Below are 13,301 nucleotides of genomic sequence, written 5' to 3'. Positions count from 1 at the left end.
ACAGTCAAAGTCAAGCTGTCATCAATAATTCTAAACATTGCCAGTCCTTTCTTACTTAGTGTAAGTGGTTTGAAATGATAATGCGAATTCAGTGGTTTTTAACACATTACACACAACTAAATAAATAAATGACATGCATTCTTGAAATAAGAATCCTAATTAAATAAGAAGAACATTTACCAAAAATAACCAGCTAGCCCATTCAAGTTTGTATTTGTCCAAATACTTAATAACTGATAAAAGTTTTCTTTTCTTCTTGAGTACTTCAGAACAGGTTGTGGTCTCTTCTTTGTAAAACCATCACGTTATGTAATCATTTAGCAGCATGAGTTAAATTTACAAAATTTGTGGTCAAATTAAACAATATATGAAACAGAGAGGAAAAAAAACACTTAAAAACTTTTCGATTTTGTCTTAAAATTAATATATAAATGAGTCTACTTGCCTGACTGGTGGATTCTCCTCAGCACTGAATGGAGAAAACAACACAAATGGGTGTTTGTCTTCGTCTATGAGCCGCTCCTTAGCCATGGGTCACATGAAGTTGGTATTTTCCTCATCACATGTCTTGTCTCCTTGGCCATCTCCCATTAGCACTGTCTGACACTCCCCTCACTAACTTCATCAGGCCACATCATGGGAACATACACAACTGTGCAAAAGTCAAAGACCACACTTGTGTTTATTCAGTTTCTGGTTAAAATCAGTCCCTCGGTACTAATTTTATTGCAGTGTCAGACAACGATGAGGGTCATATGTAACAGAAAACTAGACAAAAGCTTCCACCTCCACCTGTAGTATCGAGTGGATCAGTATTTTCTACTTCTGGTTGGGGTGCACCCTGGTGCCACTTTTAAGTCCCTCCCGCCAATCAACTAATTAATTGCAGCTGCGTCAGCACACGTCTGTGACTTTCATCTCTACAGGTTCTAATCAGATTAGTTAAACTATAAGATAATTCAATTACATACAAAATGTTGAAGTTAAAGAAAAACATTAGAAAAAGAAGCTATTCATTTTTACATCTGGAAGATTAGAGCAACATTCACACGCAAAAAAGGGAGTTGTGATAATTGTGCTCGAGGTGGCAGGGATCTGAAACTATCACCATTGCGGACAGCAAATATCTTTCCCCAAATCTGAACAGGTTTGATGAACAAGTCTAAATCTCAAAGACTCTCAAACCCGTGTCCACAACTATCAGTGAAGCACGGTGGAGAATCACTGAACAATGTATGATAAAAGAGTTTGGAGTTGTTGATTTGGTTTTGAGAGAAGGCATCATGGATACTCATAAATATAAATGAATACACCCCTATGTTTGAATGGCAGGAAATGCTCTATAATGACACAGCACCCTGCTAAGATAACAAGGTCATACACTGCTGGTGGACTTGAATTTATAGAATGGCAACTACAAAGTCTAGACCTCAATATGAATGGTTTGGAGAGAAGATTCAAATTTGGAGCCTCTTACAAGGAGCATGTAACAATATTGCAGCATATTTCTTCAAAACAAGTCTCCCAGAAACAATATAGGCCATTATCACAAGAGTGAGCATATTCAAATACGTCATTACAGACCGAATATTGCACAATTGGTGTTGAGGTTTGTGGCTAGCACCAACATTAAAATAACTTACACTTAATGAACTGTGACAGTGAAAACAAGTATGTAATTATCCCCCTCACATATTTACAGCTGACACAAATAATAACTAATGGCTCACAACAGTACTGACTTTGTAGGACTGATGCCAAAAACTCCAGATAAGTGCCTTGAACTGGTCTTGTTGGCTGCTCAGCTGCTGTAGTACAAGACTGTTCTCAGATGTGAATTTGTAATAATTTGCAATACTCTGGGTTTTATTAACCCTATTAAGGCAAAAATAAATGAAAACATTCATGACATGATTTGTGACACAAAAAAAAAAAACAAATAGTTTCTGTCAAAAAGTTTTTTGTTTGTTTATTGACTTAAAATATGAGTATGATTGGCATACTTGAAATGTAACAAAATGTTTGTGTTCACCATTTTGGTAGTTTACATTCCCAATATTTAAGTACAAAAATCTCATATTTTGATGAAGAGTGTAGGCTATTATGACACCGGAGCACACTGTGTTGAAAGCAGACAAAATACCCACTGTTGACAGGCATGGGATATTTTTTTAACATCTCATTTTGCAAACAGCACATAAGTCATACCATTATGCATGACCACTGCATCCAACATAATCCAATCTATTCAATCCTCAGTATGCCAGTCGTCATGATACAGTTTATCTCCAATACCTTTTTCACAATATTCATACTGAAAGATTTGGGTGCAGCAACAATGTAAAAACATCTACTTAAGATAAGAATAACATAATGTGCATTACAAATAAAAATAAAAATAAATTCTTGTCTTAGCTGGCGTCTTTATGTTGACTTTTGTTGGTATGTGGTGTTTGCCCACTTTCTATGTAGAAAACCTGATTTACTATAGACCAAGACAGGTATCAATTCTATTTACAAATCAATTGCTTTGTAATTTTAAAGAGGAAATAGTTCACCCATAAATCATATGAAAAAAAAAAGAAAAAAGATGATGACAGAAAGTTTAATATTATACTTTCAATGACTGTGGTCATTCTTTTTTTACATGCCAATACGATATTTAAATCAAATTTATGAACTATATGCTAATTCATGAGGCCAAACAGCTTAAAGGATGCATAATCATGATTAAAAAATTCTCATTTTTGTTTTCATATTGGCAGAATTGCACTGTAAAGGTTGGACTAACAGTTCCTGGACAACAGGCCTTTCTCAAGCCACTAGAGGCCACCATTGCTCTACTATATCAAAGATAGGTGGCCTTTAACAAAGAGTCCCTTAGTTGTGTCATTTAGTAGAAATTTAAAAGGTAGTGTAAAATCAAAACACATATCTTTATAAATGGACATCATTGTGTGTGTGTGCCGCCAATCATTGTGTATTAGAAATATCCAAATGTACACAAACAGAATATTATCATTGTATAATCAATACTCTTGACAGAAAACCGCAAGTACATAAAACACAACCAATGTACTTATTGTCTCCACCATAAAAACCACAACAATCACATTGAACACAACAGCAGTTCACTGACTGTGGTGCCACACAGAATATTCACAACTCAGTTCATCAGAAGAATCATTTTCAGACTGGCTCAAAATTTCAGGAATATCTAGAAAACCAAAGATGAATATCACAAAAATAACAAATCTCTGTTGACGAAAAGTAAGGACACAATTTAAGAACTTTTTATACTCCATCAGACACAGGAAAGCTATATCCACGTAGAAAGGCAATGTACAGGAGTTCTGATAAAAACACATGCCAGTCAAGAGGATGGCAGGTCAAATCAGCACAAGTAGAAGCCTGTGAACACAAAATAGTTTTTGTTTTGGCTTTCAGTGATGTATTACAGATACATAGTTTTGTCTGAAATGCAAAACCACTCTGCATGTTACAGATCTAGCTACCCACAGAGAGAAATGATAAGAAAGGTGAATCACCCAACCCTGTGACAAAGATATCCTTTCCCCTTGTGTCAATTGCACTTCAATAATTCTCCTGCAATGCATTTTAAAGCCCTTTTCTATTATTTCCACTCATCTTCTCTCAGCTGTACTAGCGTGAAATGGTTCTTCAAGGACAGAGGGAAATGTTTCATCTCTGGACCTCATCTTCTACAGTCCTTCACGCATACATACAGCTTTGCTAAATGGATGCTCCAACACAAACACACACTCGAAGACCATCGCACAGGATTGCTGTGTTTGTCATCCCAGCAGAGAAACGCATTAAGGATCTCTAAGTAAAGAAACTCCACGGAAACAACTAAATGGATGCTTCTTCCTTTTCCATCTCCTATGTTAAATCTTTTGATTCTCTGTTATCAACCATCCAAACTTCCTGTCCTTTACGTAGACTCCCTGGGAATCCTCCTGTGGAAGACCACTGACTGCCTCTGCTGAAACTGCTGCTTCCTCCTTTTTTTCTGGTCCCACCGACACAACAGTATCATCTTAAAGGTTGTGCGGAAAGTCTTGTTGCACAAGGCGTAGCACATGGGGTTAACCGTGCTGTTGACATAGCACAGCCAGTACCCTACTGCCCACAGGGTCTCCGGGATGCAAACTTTACAGAAGGCATTGATCAGCACCATGATATTGTAAGGTGTCCATGTGATGATGAAAGCAAAGAGGATGGCACTGAGAGTTTGAGCTGCCTTCTTCTCCTTCACCAAGGACATGCGCTTCCTCTTGGTGATCTGAGTCCGAGCTCGGGCTGCAAAACGCTTCGCCATAGCTGCCTCTTTGAAGGACATTGGGACAGAGGGAGATTTGTTGGCTGTGGTGGTAGTACTGGCAGTGGCAGTGGTAGCGGTTGTTGAGGGACCATCCAGAGAGCCTTGGTTAGATGTAGCCTGGATGATAGGCATTGACTGAATCTTGCGTGAGCAGAAGTGTTGGTGGTAGCTATTTTCTGAACTGTTTGCTCCATCTGGAGTCGTAGCAGTGGTGGTGTTGGTGGTGACTGTTGAAAGACTGTCTCGGTTATACTCCGCTCCCCTGAGGGGATCCTCCTCTGTGGCTGCATCCAGATCCTCACATGAGGTGAGTTGGGAGTTGACAGCAGCCTTTATACCAGGCAGGCTGAGAACAATGGAGAAAATAGCATGATTCTGGGAAATCATCTCTCCTCCCCCGCAGTCCTCATCCTCTGAAGACCCAGAGTGGTCCAACGAGACCGCAGCATCGTTGTTGTTCCAGCTGTCGCTGCTGCTCTGATCTGGATCACCCTCCCCCTGCCGTGTACTACCAGGTCTCCAAGAACGAACCCCAGGCCAGCAGTGGAAGCGGCCAACCAGCTCCCGACATGTGCTCTTCCTCTTGGACAACCTGGTCAGCTCGTAGCTGCTGCAACTTCTAGCACTTCCTGTCTGATGGACAAAACGGGTTCTCTCACCCTCATCATTCCCACCTCTTCCTCCTATGCCACCATGACCCCCCGAACCCTGCAACCCAGCTAACTCTTTTGAACGGTTCTGGGTCTCCTTGTATATGCGCCAATAGAGAACACTCATTATTGTAACAGGCAGATAGAAAGCCGCCATGGCTGTGCAGAAGGTTATAGTGGGCTCTGTGAGGAACTGAATGTAGCATTGACCTGAGGGTACTGTCCTTTTACCCTCAAAATACTGCCATAGTAAGATGGCTGGGGCCCACAGAACAAGAGAAACAAACCAGGCAAGGCCTATCATGATCCCAGCTCGCTTTGTGGTCCGTTTGGCTCGGTAGGTCAAAGGCCTGGTGATTGAAAAGTAGCGGTCAAAACTGATGACCAGCAGGTTCATAACTGAGGCGTTGCTTGCCACATAGTCTATAGCCAGCCATAGGTCGCAGGCCCAGTTGCCCATGGCCCAATAGCCCATCACAAGATAAGCTGTGTAGAGGTTCATGGAGATGACCCCTATGATGAGGTCAGCCACAGCCAAGCTTAGCAGGAAGTAGTTATTGACTGTCTTTAGCTGGCGATTAACCTTGAAGGATACCACTACAAGGATGTTTCCAATGACGGTGACCAGTGACAGCATTCCTGTCAGCAAGACAATGAGGACAACCTGCCACGCAGGGTGGCCACCCATGGGATCGGTGACTGTAGTTCTGTTCCCATTTTGGGATTCTGAGGTGAAGTTTAAGAGTTTGCTGGTGGAAGAGTTATCATCCAAGGTATTCACATGAAAAACCAACCAGTGGGCTCCTCCAGCTCCTCCTTGGTGTAGAGCATTGGATTGTGGGAAGGCTCCTGCCACTGGTGGTGAGGTGTTGGCAGCCAGGAAGAGACCAGGGTCTGTGCTGTTGGAGCTCATTGTTATGTCCTGGCATATTCTGAAGAGAGAGACAGAAAGAGAGAAAAAGGGAGGTAGGAAGGTACAGAGAGAGGGAGGGAAAAGGGGCTTGGCACAAAAAGAGAAGTAGAAAGGGGGAGAAGGATAGAGTGACAGAGAATGAAATAGATAAGGAACACATGAGTAGCTGACATTCCTAATCATATCCAGTAGGTGAGGCTAGAAACCTATCCTTCCAAGCTGGGTGTCTGAAAAGACTGAAAAGATGTTTGTGTCTAATTTATCTCTCCTGTTAAACAATCACTCATAACTTCATTTGTATACGATCTGTTTGCACACTGTAAATAAACTGCAAGCCATACATCAAAATTACAAGTTGACATCTGAATCAACAAGGCTCAACAGGCAACACTTTCAGTGAGAGAGAAGGATTGCAATCAACACCTGTTACTTATGACACCCAGCAAATTGCAAAGACATTTCACTTGCACACAGGTATTGTATTTCCCCAACATGTTTTCCTAGTCTGTAAAGATGACTGTGTTGGAATTGCACCTTGCATATCACCCGGCCTTGGATGGAGGTGGTTTCCCCCCGTCAGATCAGGCGGGGAGTTTATTCAAAATGTGGCTCTGGTGTCAGTCTGTCTATCAGTCTGTCAGTCAAACACATACACAGTCAAAAGAGTTTTCTGGCAATATGTTTTGTAGTTCTGGTGCTTAAACTTTGTTGACTGATTTATCTAAAATATGAACATGACAGACAGCAGCCAGAGAACAGCAGGTGCAGTACTTGTTCATACACAAATCCAAAGGCTGAAAGAAAAAACTAATGACATTGGGAGGGTATAACATCATGTAGAAAACAAGTGTGGGCTTGCAGTATGCAGAAGGAACGGAGGACAAAGGAGATAAATCAATTGAGAAAACCTTGGGAGGTATTCTGGCATTTCTTTTTCCTATCTGAATACAGAGGTTTTTGGTGTCAGTTTGATCATGCAAATTCATGGTGCTACCTAATTAGTCCCCAGAATTGTGTTTCATGGTGTTTCATTCTGGTGTTTCGTAAGAAGAAAGAGAAGGTTCAAGACACATTTTGGACAAAGAAATCTATGCAGAAACAAAACTGAATGGTGTAATAGAGAGAAAATATCAAATAGCACTGCAAGAGCTAATGGAGACGTGATCCTGGAGAGTGGGGGGTGCTGTTTGTTGTTTGATTGGGGATCACTCCACAATGGAAACACAAACAATAAACAGAAGATCCTGCTGTTTTTGTCAAAGTAATTATGGATTTTTGGATAATAAAATGAGGAACTGCCATTTTGCCTGTCCCATTCAATTTTGCTCTGAGATAATTCATTATTATTGTGGTATAATGTGGTGCATTCAGATGTGTGCATGTATATGTATGTTTGTGTTTTGCAAGCAAAAAAGAGATGCTTAGCCACAAATATAGGAAAATGAGGAAGTTTTCTGTTAAAAAAAAGTGTGCGATATATTTGTATAAATATGGGTATAGCTTAATTCATTATATTTGCATACAATAAACAATAAATGTGTGTTCATTAGGATGCACTAATTTCTTTTGACAAATATGTATCTCTCTTAAGTTAGTGTTTAGTAACACTTTCAAATATGATAAAATGTGATTTGAGAACTGCAGCAATCAATATAATAGACTTTTGTTTTGGGATTCAGATAAATCAGCTGTGGGTGATTATACAGAGTGCAGCACATTATCCTTTTTTTTATTATGGAAGCCGTTAACACTGTCTTCTTCGTTTATGACAATAGTTCATTTAAAACCATCCAACCAGAGCCATCCTGTGTTACGGGAACAAACAATCTCTTACGATGGGGGACAAGTAAGAACATCTAACCCCTCCTTTTACCCACCCTAACTGCCACACACACACCAGGACACACCATTTACACAAATATCCTGCCAAATACATGTGCTGACAAACACATGTAAGCACAGCCACAGCAGTCCCATACTGTATAAAGTCACAATCGCACACACACTATTTCATCCCACAGGGAAAGGTATTTGAAGCTGAGTGCTGCACCTGTGCCTTGACAGAATCTCAGACCTCCCACGGAGCTGTTAAAGAACCCGAGTAGCCAACAGCGACTAACAGCCGTTTGTGACACTGAGCACACACCGACGCTACTATCATCAGGAGGCTCCCTGCTATCCCCCACTGCGGACATGGCTAGTACGCTCATTTCATGCATATGCTGTTTATCTTACACGAGCATGAGCAGTCACATAAATGCGTCGTATACATCATCACATATACACATGTATATGAAAATCAAAACCAGATGAATACAAAAGAAAAAAATCCAACAAGTCCAAATTGACTATAAAATGGCAAAGCCTGCACAAGCAAATGTAAAGAACTGCAACGTAAGACAGCAGACTTAAAAGCCTCTTAAGAAAACAAAGTCTACTTTTAACTTTTCACAAAGCAAATTCTTCTGAACATGTCAGACAACAATGTGTTACTAATGAGTGTTAAACATCTTTTAATTGGCTTACGAGGGCAAAATGTGTCTGTGAGAAGATAAGGCCTAAACAGTGGGGAAATCGGTCTATAATCTTCTACCTTGACTAACTGTAAACACAAGAAAAATAAAATTAGAAAAAATGAACAATAAAGTTTTTAAAAAAGGAAAATCAGGCAAATAAATATAGTGAAGTGATTCATATCCTGTCAGGGAAACAGAGTCCCTGATCCTATGGGAAATGGCCAAATGTCAGATTCCCCGTACCTGCTCTTGTCTCATTTTGAGAGTCACATGAGAGTTCAGTGTAGGCACAGGAGGGTCAGGATTCCCTCACATGCAAGGATTTAGAAGATACAATACACTGACATGACAATGACAATTATTTCAGTTACACTGATTGCATTGTCTAGTTTTGTATGCAAAAATAAACAATAAGTACCTTATGTGTCTGTATATTTATACCATTTATTCATGCTCCATTGTCATGCACAACATTGACTAGACCATGGGAAAAATATTTAGACATGGAACAATTAAGCCTTACTGTTGCCTCAGATTGCAGTGGCTAACTACCATGAATTTATATCTGTCGTCCCCTGGGAGCAGAAACTGGCTGCACAACAGAGGGAGAGTGGTTTTGTGTTGTTTGTTTTTCCCTAAAATTGAACTGATCAAGCCTTTTCAGATAAAAACTGCATGTGGCGGATGACAACATGGGTGGGCTTGCTAGACCTTTGACAACCAGTTGAAGCTATTATAGTGTCTAACTCCCCGAGCCCACGTTAAGCCCTATATCTTAAGTTTGACTCCCAGGCACGTAGGTGTGATGGTTTCAGGTACACAGAGAGAGAGAGAGAGAGAGAGAAAGAGAGATCGATAGTCGTTTACTGTGTTGCAACACAACGTGTTCCCTGACATTTTGAAGCATTTGTCCCAGCAGGTTTGGACAGCGCAATCCAAGTTGGGTCCAAGGATCCATCTAAATGATTGGATGACTAATACACGGCCATTTCAGGTTTCTATTTTCAGCAACTAATCTAGCAGAGCAGTGATACAGACAGATGATATCCAGCAAGCATGAGTCATGTTGACAAGCACTTTTTAATAAAGGTTAAAGCTGCTATAATTTGAATCTTGGTCACTTTGGAAACTCCTTGAGCGCCACAACATACCTTCAGTTAGAGGGAATCTGTTCGACAAATTTGAATTTTTCCCAGTTGTTACATAGGTAAACAGTAAAGGAGGATTAATCAGCAGTGTCTGTTTTTTTGTGTGGTCCTGTCTAAAACTTCACAATTTGGTCTACCATTGCTCATGTAGCACCTTTTGTAATGAGCACCTCTGTGCTAGTGCCAAGTGCCAAGTGTAGAGAGACATCTGGAGACAGACAGGGGTTTTAGAGGTTTACTATAATAAGGCATTATTCTAGAAACATCTTAAGCATACCTGTCTTGAACACAACAAGGTTACTACCAAACTCAAAACAAAAAAACACCCTGGCTGTACAGACTGAGAAAAACAAATCAACAACTGGAGAGCTAGATGGGACTGACAAATACTAGAGTTGTGGGGCACTTGCAATTCCGAGAGAGCACAACTACAGACTGCATGCATACATATTTAGTCGACCCAGCAGATGCAAGCGGTGAGTCTGTCATTGCTGTTACTGGCTGGGCAGTGCTGCATTGTCACGCAATATGCAGATTGCTGCCTTTGGCGAGAGGACAGACGGCAAGCGTAGGAGAGAGTCAGGACTTTACACAGTGATACACTGACCATGCATTAAAAGAAACGATGCCTTCTATTTGATCTCATAGGGATGTGTTATTTAGAAAACAATCCACTATATTGTGTCAGTAAAGCCTCTGCTACCCCTCAAAGCTGAATGATGCATTGCACAAGGGATAACATTCAAATACATGCCATGCCCAATCCAGGTTGTACTGAGTGATAAAAGGTAGTGAGGCTGCTTGTTTCAGGGTGAAATGTGATCAGGCCACAACACCGACTGCTGCTGCAGTTATCGATTCCCATCTACTGATGCAGCTTTGCTGGTAAGCAAAACCGGTAATAGACCAACACTGACCCAGAAGTTTTATCTTACACTTGCAAATACTACGACTGACAGATGACCTAACCTACAACTGCAGCCGCATTTGCTAAAAATAGACTTAAGTGAAGGTAAAACCATTTCCGGATTGATGCATTTACCAACTTTAAATTAGTAAAAGTAGGTGACGCCACAACAGCTAATAACTTGGGAGCTATAAACCTTATACAATTTGACCTTAAGTATAGGCTCTCCCTTATTCGAGACACAAGCACACAGACACTCTCAGTGACCACCAGGGGAGATGCATAAAGGAGGAGAATATGGGTAACACTACAAATGGATATCAATATTTGAATCGATATATCCCCCTCAGCACACTAAAATCATGTGATGTGTCCGTGGTGAATCCACTAATATTGGGACACTTCAGAATGTCTTTGCATGGTAATCGTGGAGTAAAGGCAAAATTAAAATAACCCAATAATAAAATGTATAACTATGAATGGCTTTCAACTACATCAGGATTCTAGGCAGTGGAGACAAAACATGTGGTGTTTGATACGCATCACAAAACGGGCTCTGATTTCTGGTAGCCCAATAAGCAACGGTCTAACTTCTGCATAGATATGCTGTTATTCAGCACAGAATGAGCACTTCAGGAAGCTTATTTAAGTCCTTAACCTTTGCGCAAAAAGTTGTTGAGAGCTTTTTTTTTTTTTCATATACTATACATCGTCCAGCTGTACACAGAGCATGAGATGATACTAGAGGAGCAACTGGAGTCTGTTGCTCTTTCCCCACCACCTGCCTGTCTATAGGCTGTTAACATGATAATGGATGATCTTTTTGTTTTGTTGTATAATTGTACCTATATATAACGATATGAAAGATGGATATAATAGCTACATAAACCTAATTATATTTTAAATCATAGTGACCCATTTCGTTATTTTTTCTAACCGTTACATCAGAGAGAGGGTGTAAAGAGGTAGTGAAGTAGTGCCGGCTCTATCCTTCATAAAAGAAAGAGACTTTGTAGTTGCAGAGGATGAGTTAAATCTATCACAAGCTGGTGATGATGGGCTTTCTGCCAGAAGATGGTGGCAGGGGTTGTGAAATAGCACAAGGCCATCTGTCAGGTACTCATTGCTGACAAGAACAAGCATTTAGTGACTACTTGGCAGGAGTTGGCAGGGACTTGCTGGAGTCCATCTCCAAAAGTTCACAGATTTTCAGACAGGCAAATCTTAAGTATGCGTTATTCTGTGAAGCCTGTGCTGTACAGCACCTCCTCCAAGCAAAGGTTGCGAAACCTGTAGATCACGGTTTAGCTCACAAAGTACGTCAACCAATATTGTCTGTCTCAGTGAGAAATATGACAAAGTAAAATGTGATTTGCTGGACACGTAATCGCTGCTGGAGCGCCGCTGAAAGGCACAATGGTAACGAGACTGATGCCATCGAAATAAGGGCGGTGTCTCATGGTGGAGGGCGACCATGACCCATAAACTTCAAAAGCAGTTAGAGGAGAAGCTGTGGAGGAGGAGGCTGAGCCAGCTGCTGCAGCCCCACCTGCCAACTGTTACAGATGGTTAGAAGCTACTCTGCTTATTTTAAAACCAATCCTCTTTAAGCATTTCTGCCACCAATTCAATCTTTGACAGGAGTTCAGGGAAGAAACAAACATTGCTATCTATTAGATTACAAGCCAACTTCACTGAAGGAATTAAACTGTTTTAATTTATAATCCTTCAGATTTTCATGAGATTAAAAACCATTTGTTCATTTGAAACTGTTTCTGGTCTGCTTTTCCTGTCATAGCCATTCAGTGTAATTACATTTAGCAATTACTTCACAATAGAGTAGTGAAATGCACAGTATGTATGTAATCCGGCATTGCTGATATGAGCCTCACGGTTGTTCACTCTCCTGCAGCTGTACAATGCTATGAAGTTATGGCTAATGCAAAACAAACATTTCCTACTGGTGATGCACTGAACTAGGGAAATATGGGGTGACATTCATTATGAAGCAGTAACAGGAAAATCAATCGATTTGTTTCTGAGGTAAGTGCTGACTGCAATTGTTTGGCTAAACTGCATCTGCAAAACAAGACATGATGATTATCAGCCTTTCTGACAGTGGATCAGTTCTAAATGTTGCAGGGAGTAATGGAACAAAAAGGAGCAGCCATGCTCCACACCTCAACAAGCACAATCTCGCCTTACATTACCACCATGCCATGTGCAAGTCTGTCGTTACTCATGGCATGATGATAAAAGGCTGATAGTTTACAGGCTTCTTTATTAAAACAGATACACCAGCTGCTCTTCTGTTGCATTTCTGACACAATAGCAGCTCAAGAAGTGTTTGCTGCCCCAAGAATTCTGGGACGTGCACTCTTAAACAGCACTTACTGTTACCACGGTAACAGTAAGTGCTGTTTAAGAGCGTACGGCAAAATTATCTGTGACTGAAATCTTACAGCTATACTAATTTGATTTCATTAATTTATTGATATGATGAACATAACCCACTTCTTTGGTTTGTGCTTTTTTATTTATGTAAATTCATGCCAATATTAAAATAAAGATTTATGCAACTTTATTATCTAAAGGTAATCAAAATATTTAATATCCATAGATCCCTTTTCACTATATTACTTGAAACATTTTTTTTATATCATAAATTATAATTACTCGAAAGCAAATTAATATGACCCTGTCTGCTTGATTATACACATCATATGTCTGATAATACTGGAAAAAATATGCAGAAAAATATTTTTCTAGACTCATTTGTTTTGTTGCCAAAACTAACATGGCATTTAGACATTTAGGGAACA

General features: G+C 40.2%; 1 protein-coding gene across 2 annotated transcripts in view; it reads right to left on the bottom strand.

The window, feature by feature from the left end:
• Positions 1–1,943: 1,943 nt before the first annotated feature.
• The window catches only part of chrm3a (cholinergic receptor, muscarinic 3a), an 83,089-nt gene continuing 71,731 nt past the window's right edge, over positions 1,944–13,301 (bottom strand). For both annotated transcript variants that reach the window (XM_056394725.1, XM_056394724.1), the window contains exon 3: positions 1,944–5,927. In XM_056394725.1, the coding sequence (XP_056250700.1) occupies positions 3,956–5,908 (1,953 nt within the window). In that variant the 5' untranslated portion in view covers positions 5,909–5,927 and the 3' untranslated portion in view covers positions 1,944–3,955. The remainder of the gene's footprint in view (positions 5,928–13,301) is intronic.

The sequence above is a fragment of the Seriola aureovittata genome, chromosome 14, assembly GCF_021018895.1.
Source record: "Seriola aureovittata isolate HTS-2021-v1 ecotype China chromosome 14, ASM2101889v1, whole genome shotgun sequence".
Lineage (NCBI taxonomy): Eukaryota > Metazoa > Chordata > Actinopteri > Carangiformes > Carangidae > Seriola > Seriola aureovittata.
The sequence above is the reverse complement of the archived record's forward strand: the minus strand, read 5'-3'. Positions and strand labels throughout refer to the sequence as shown.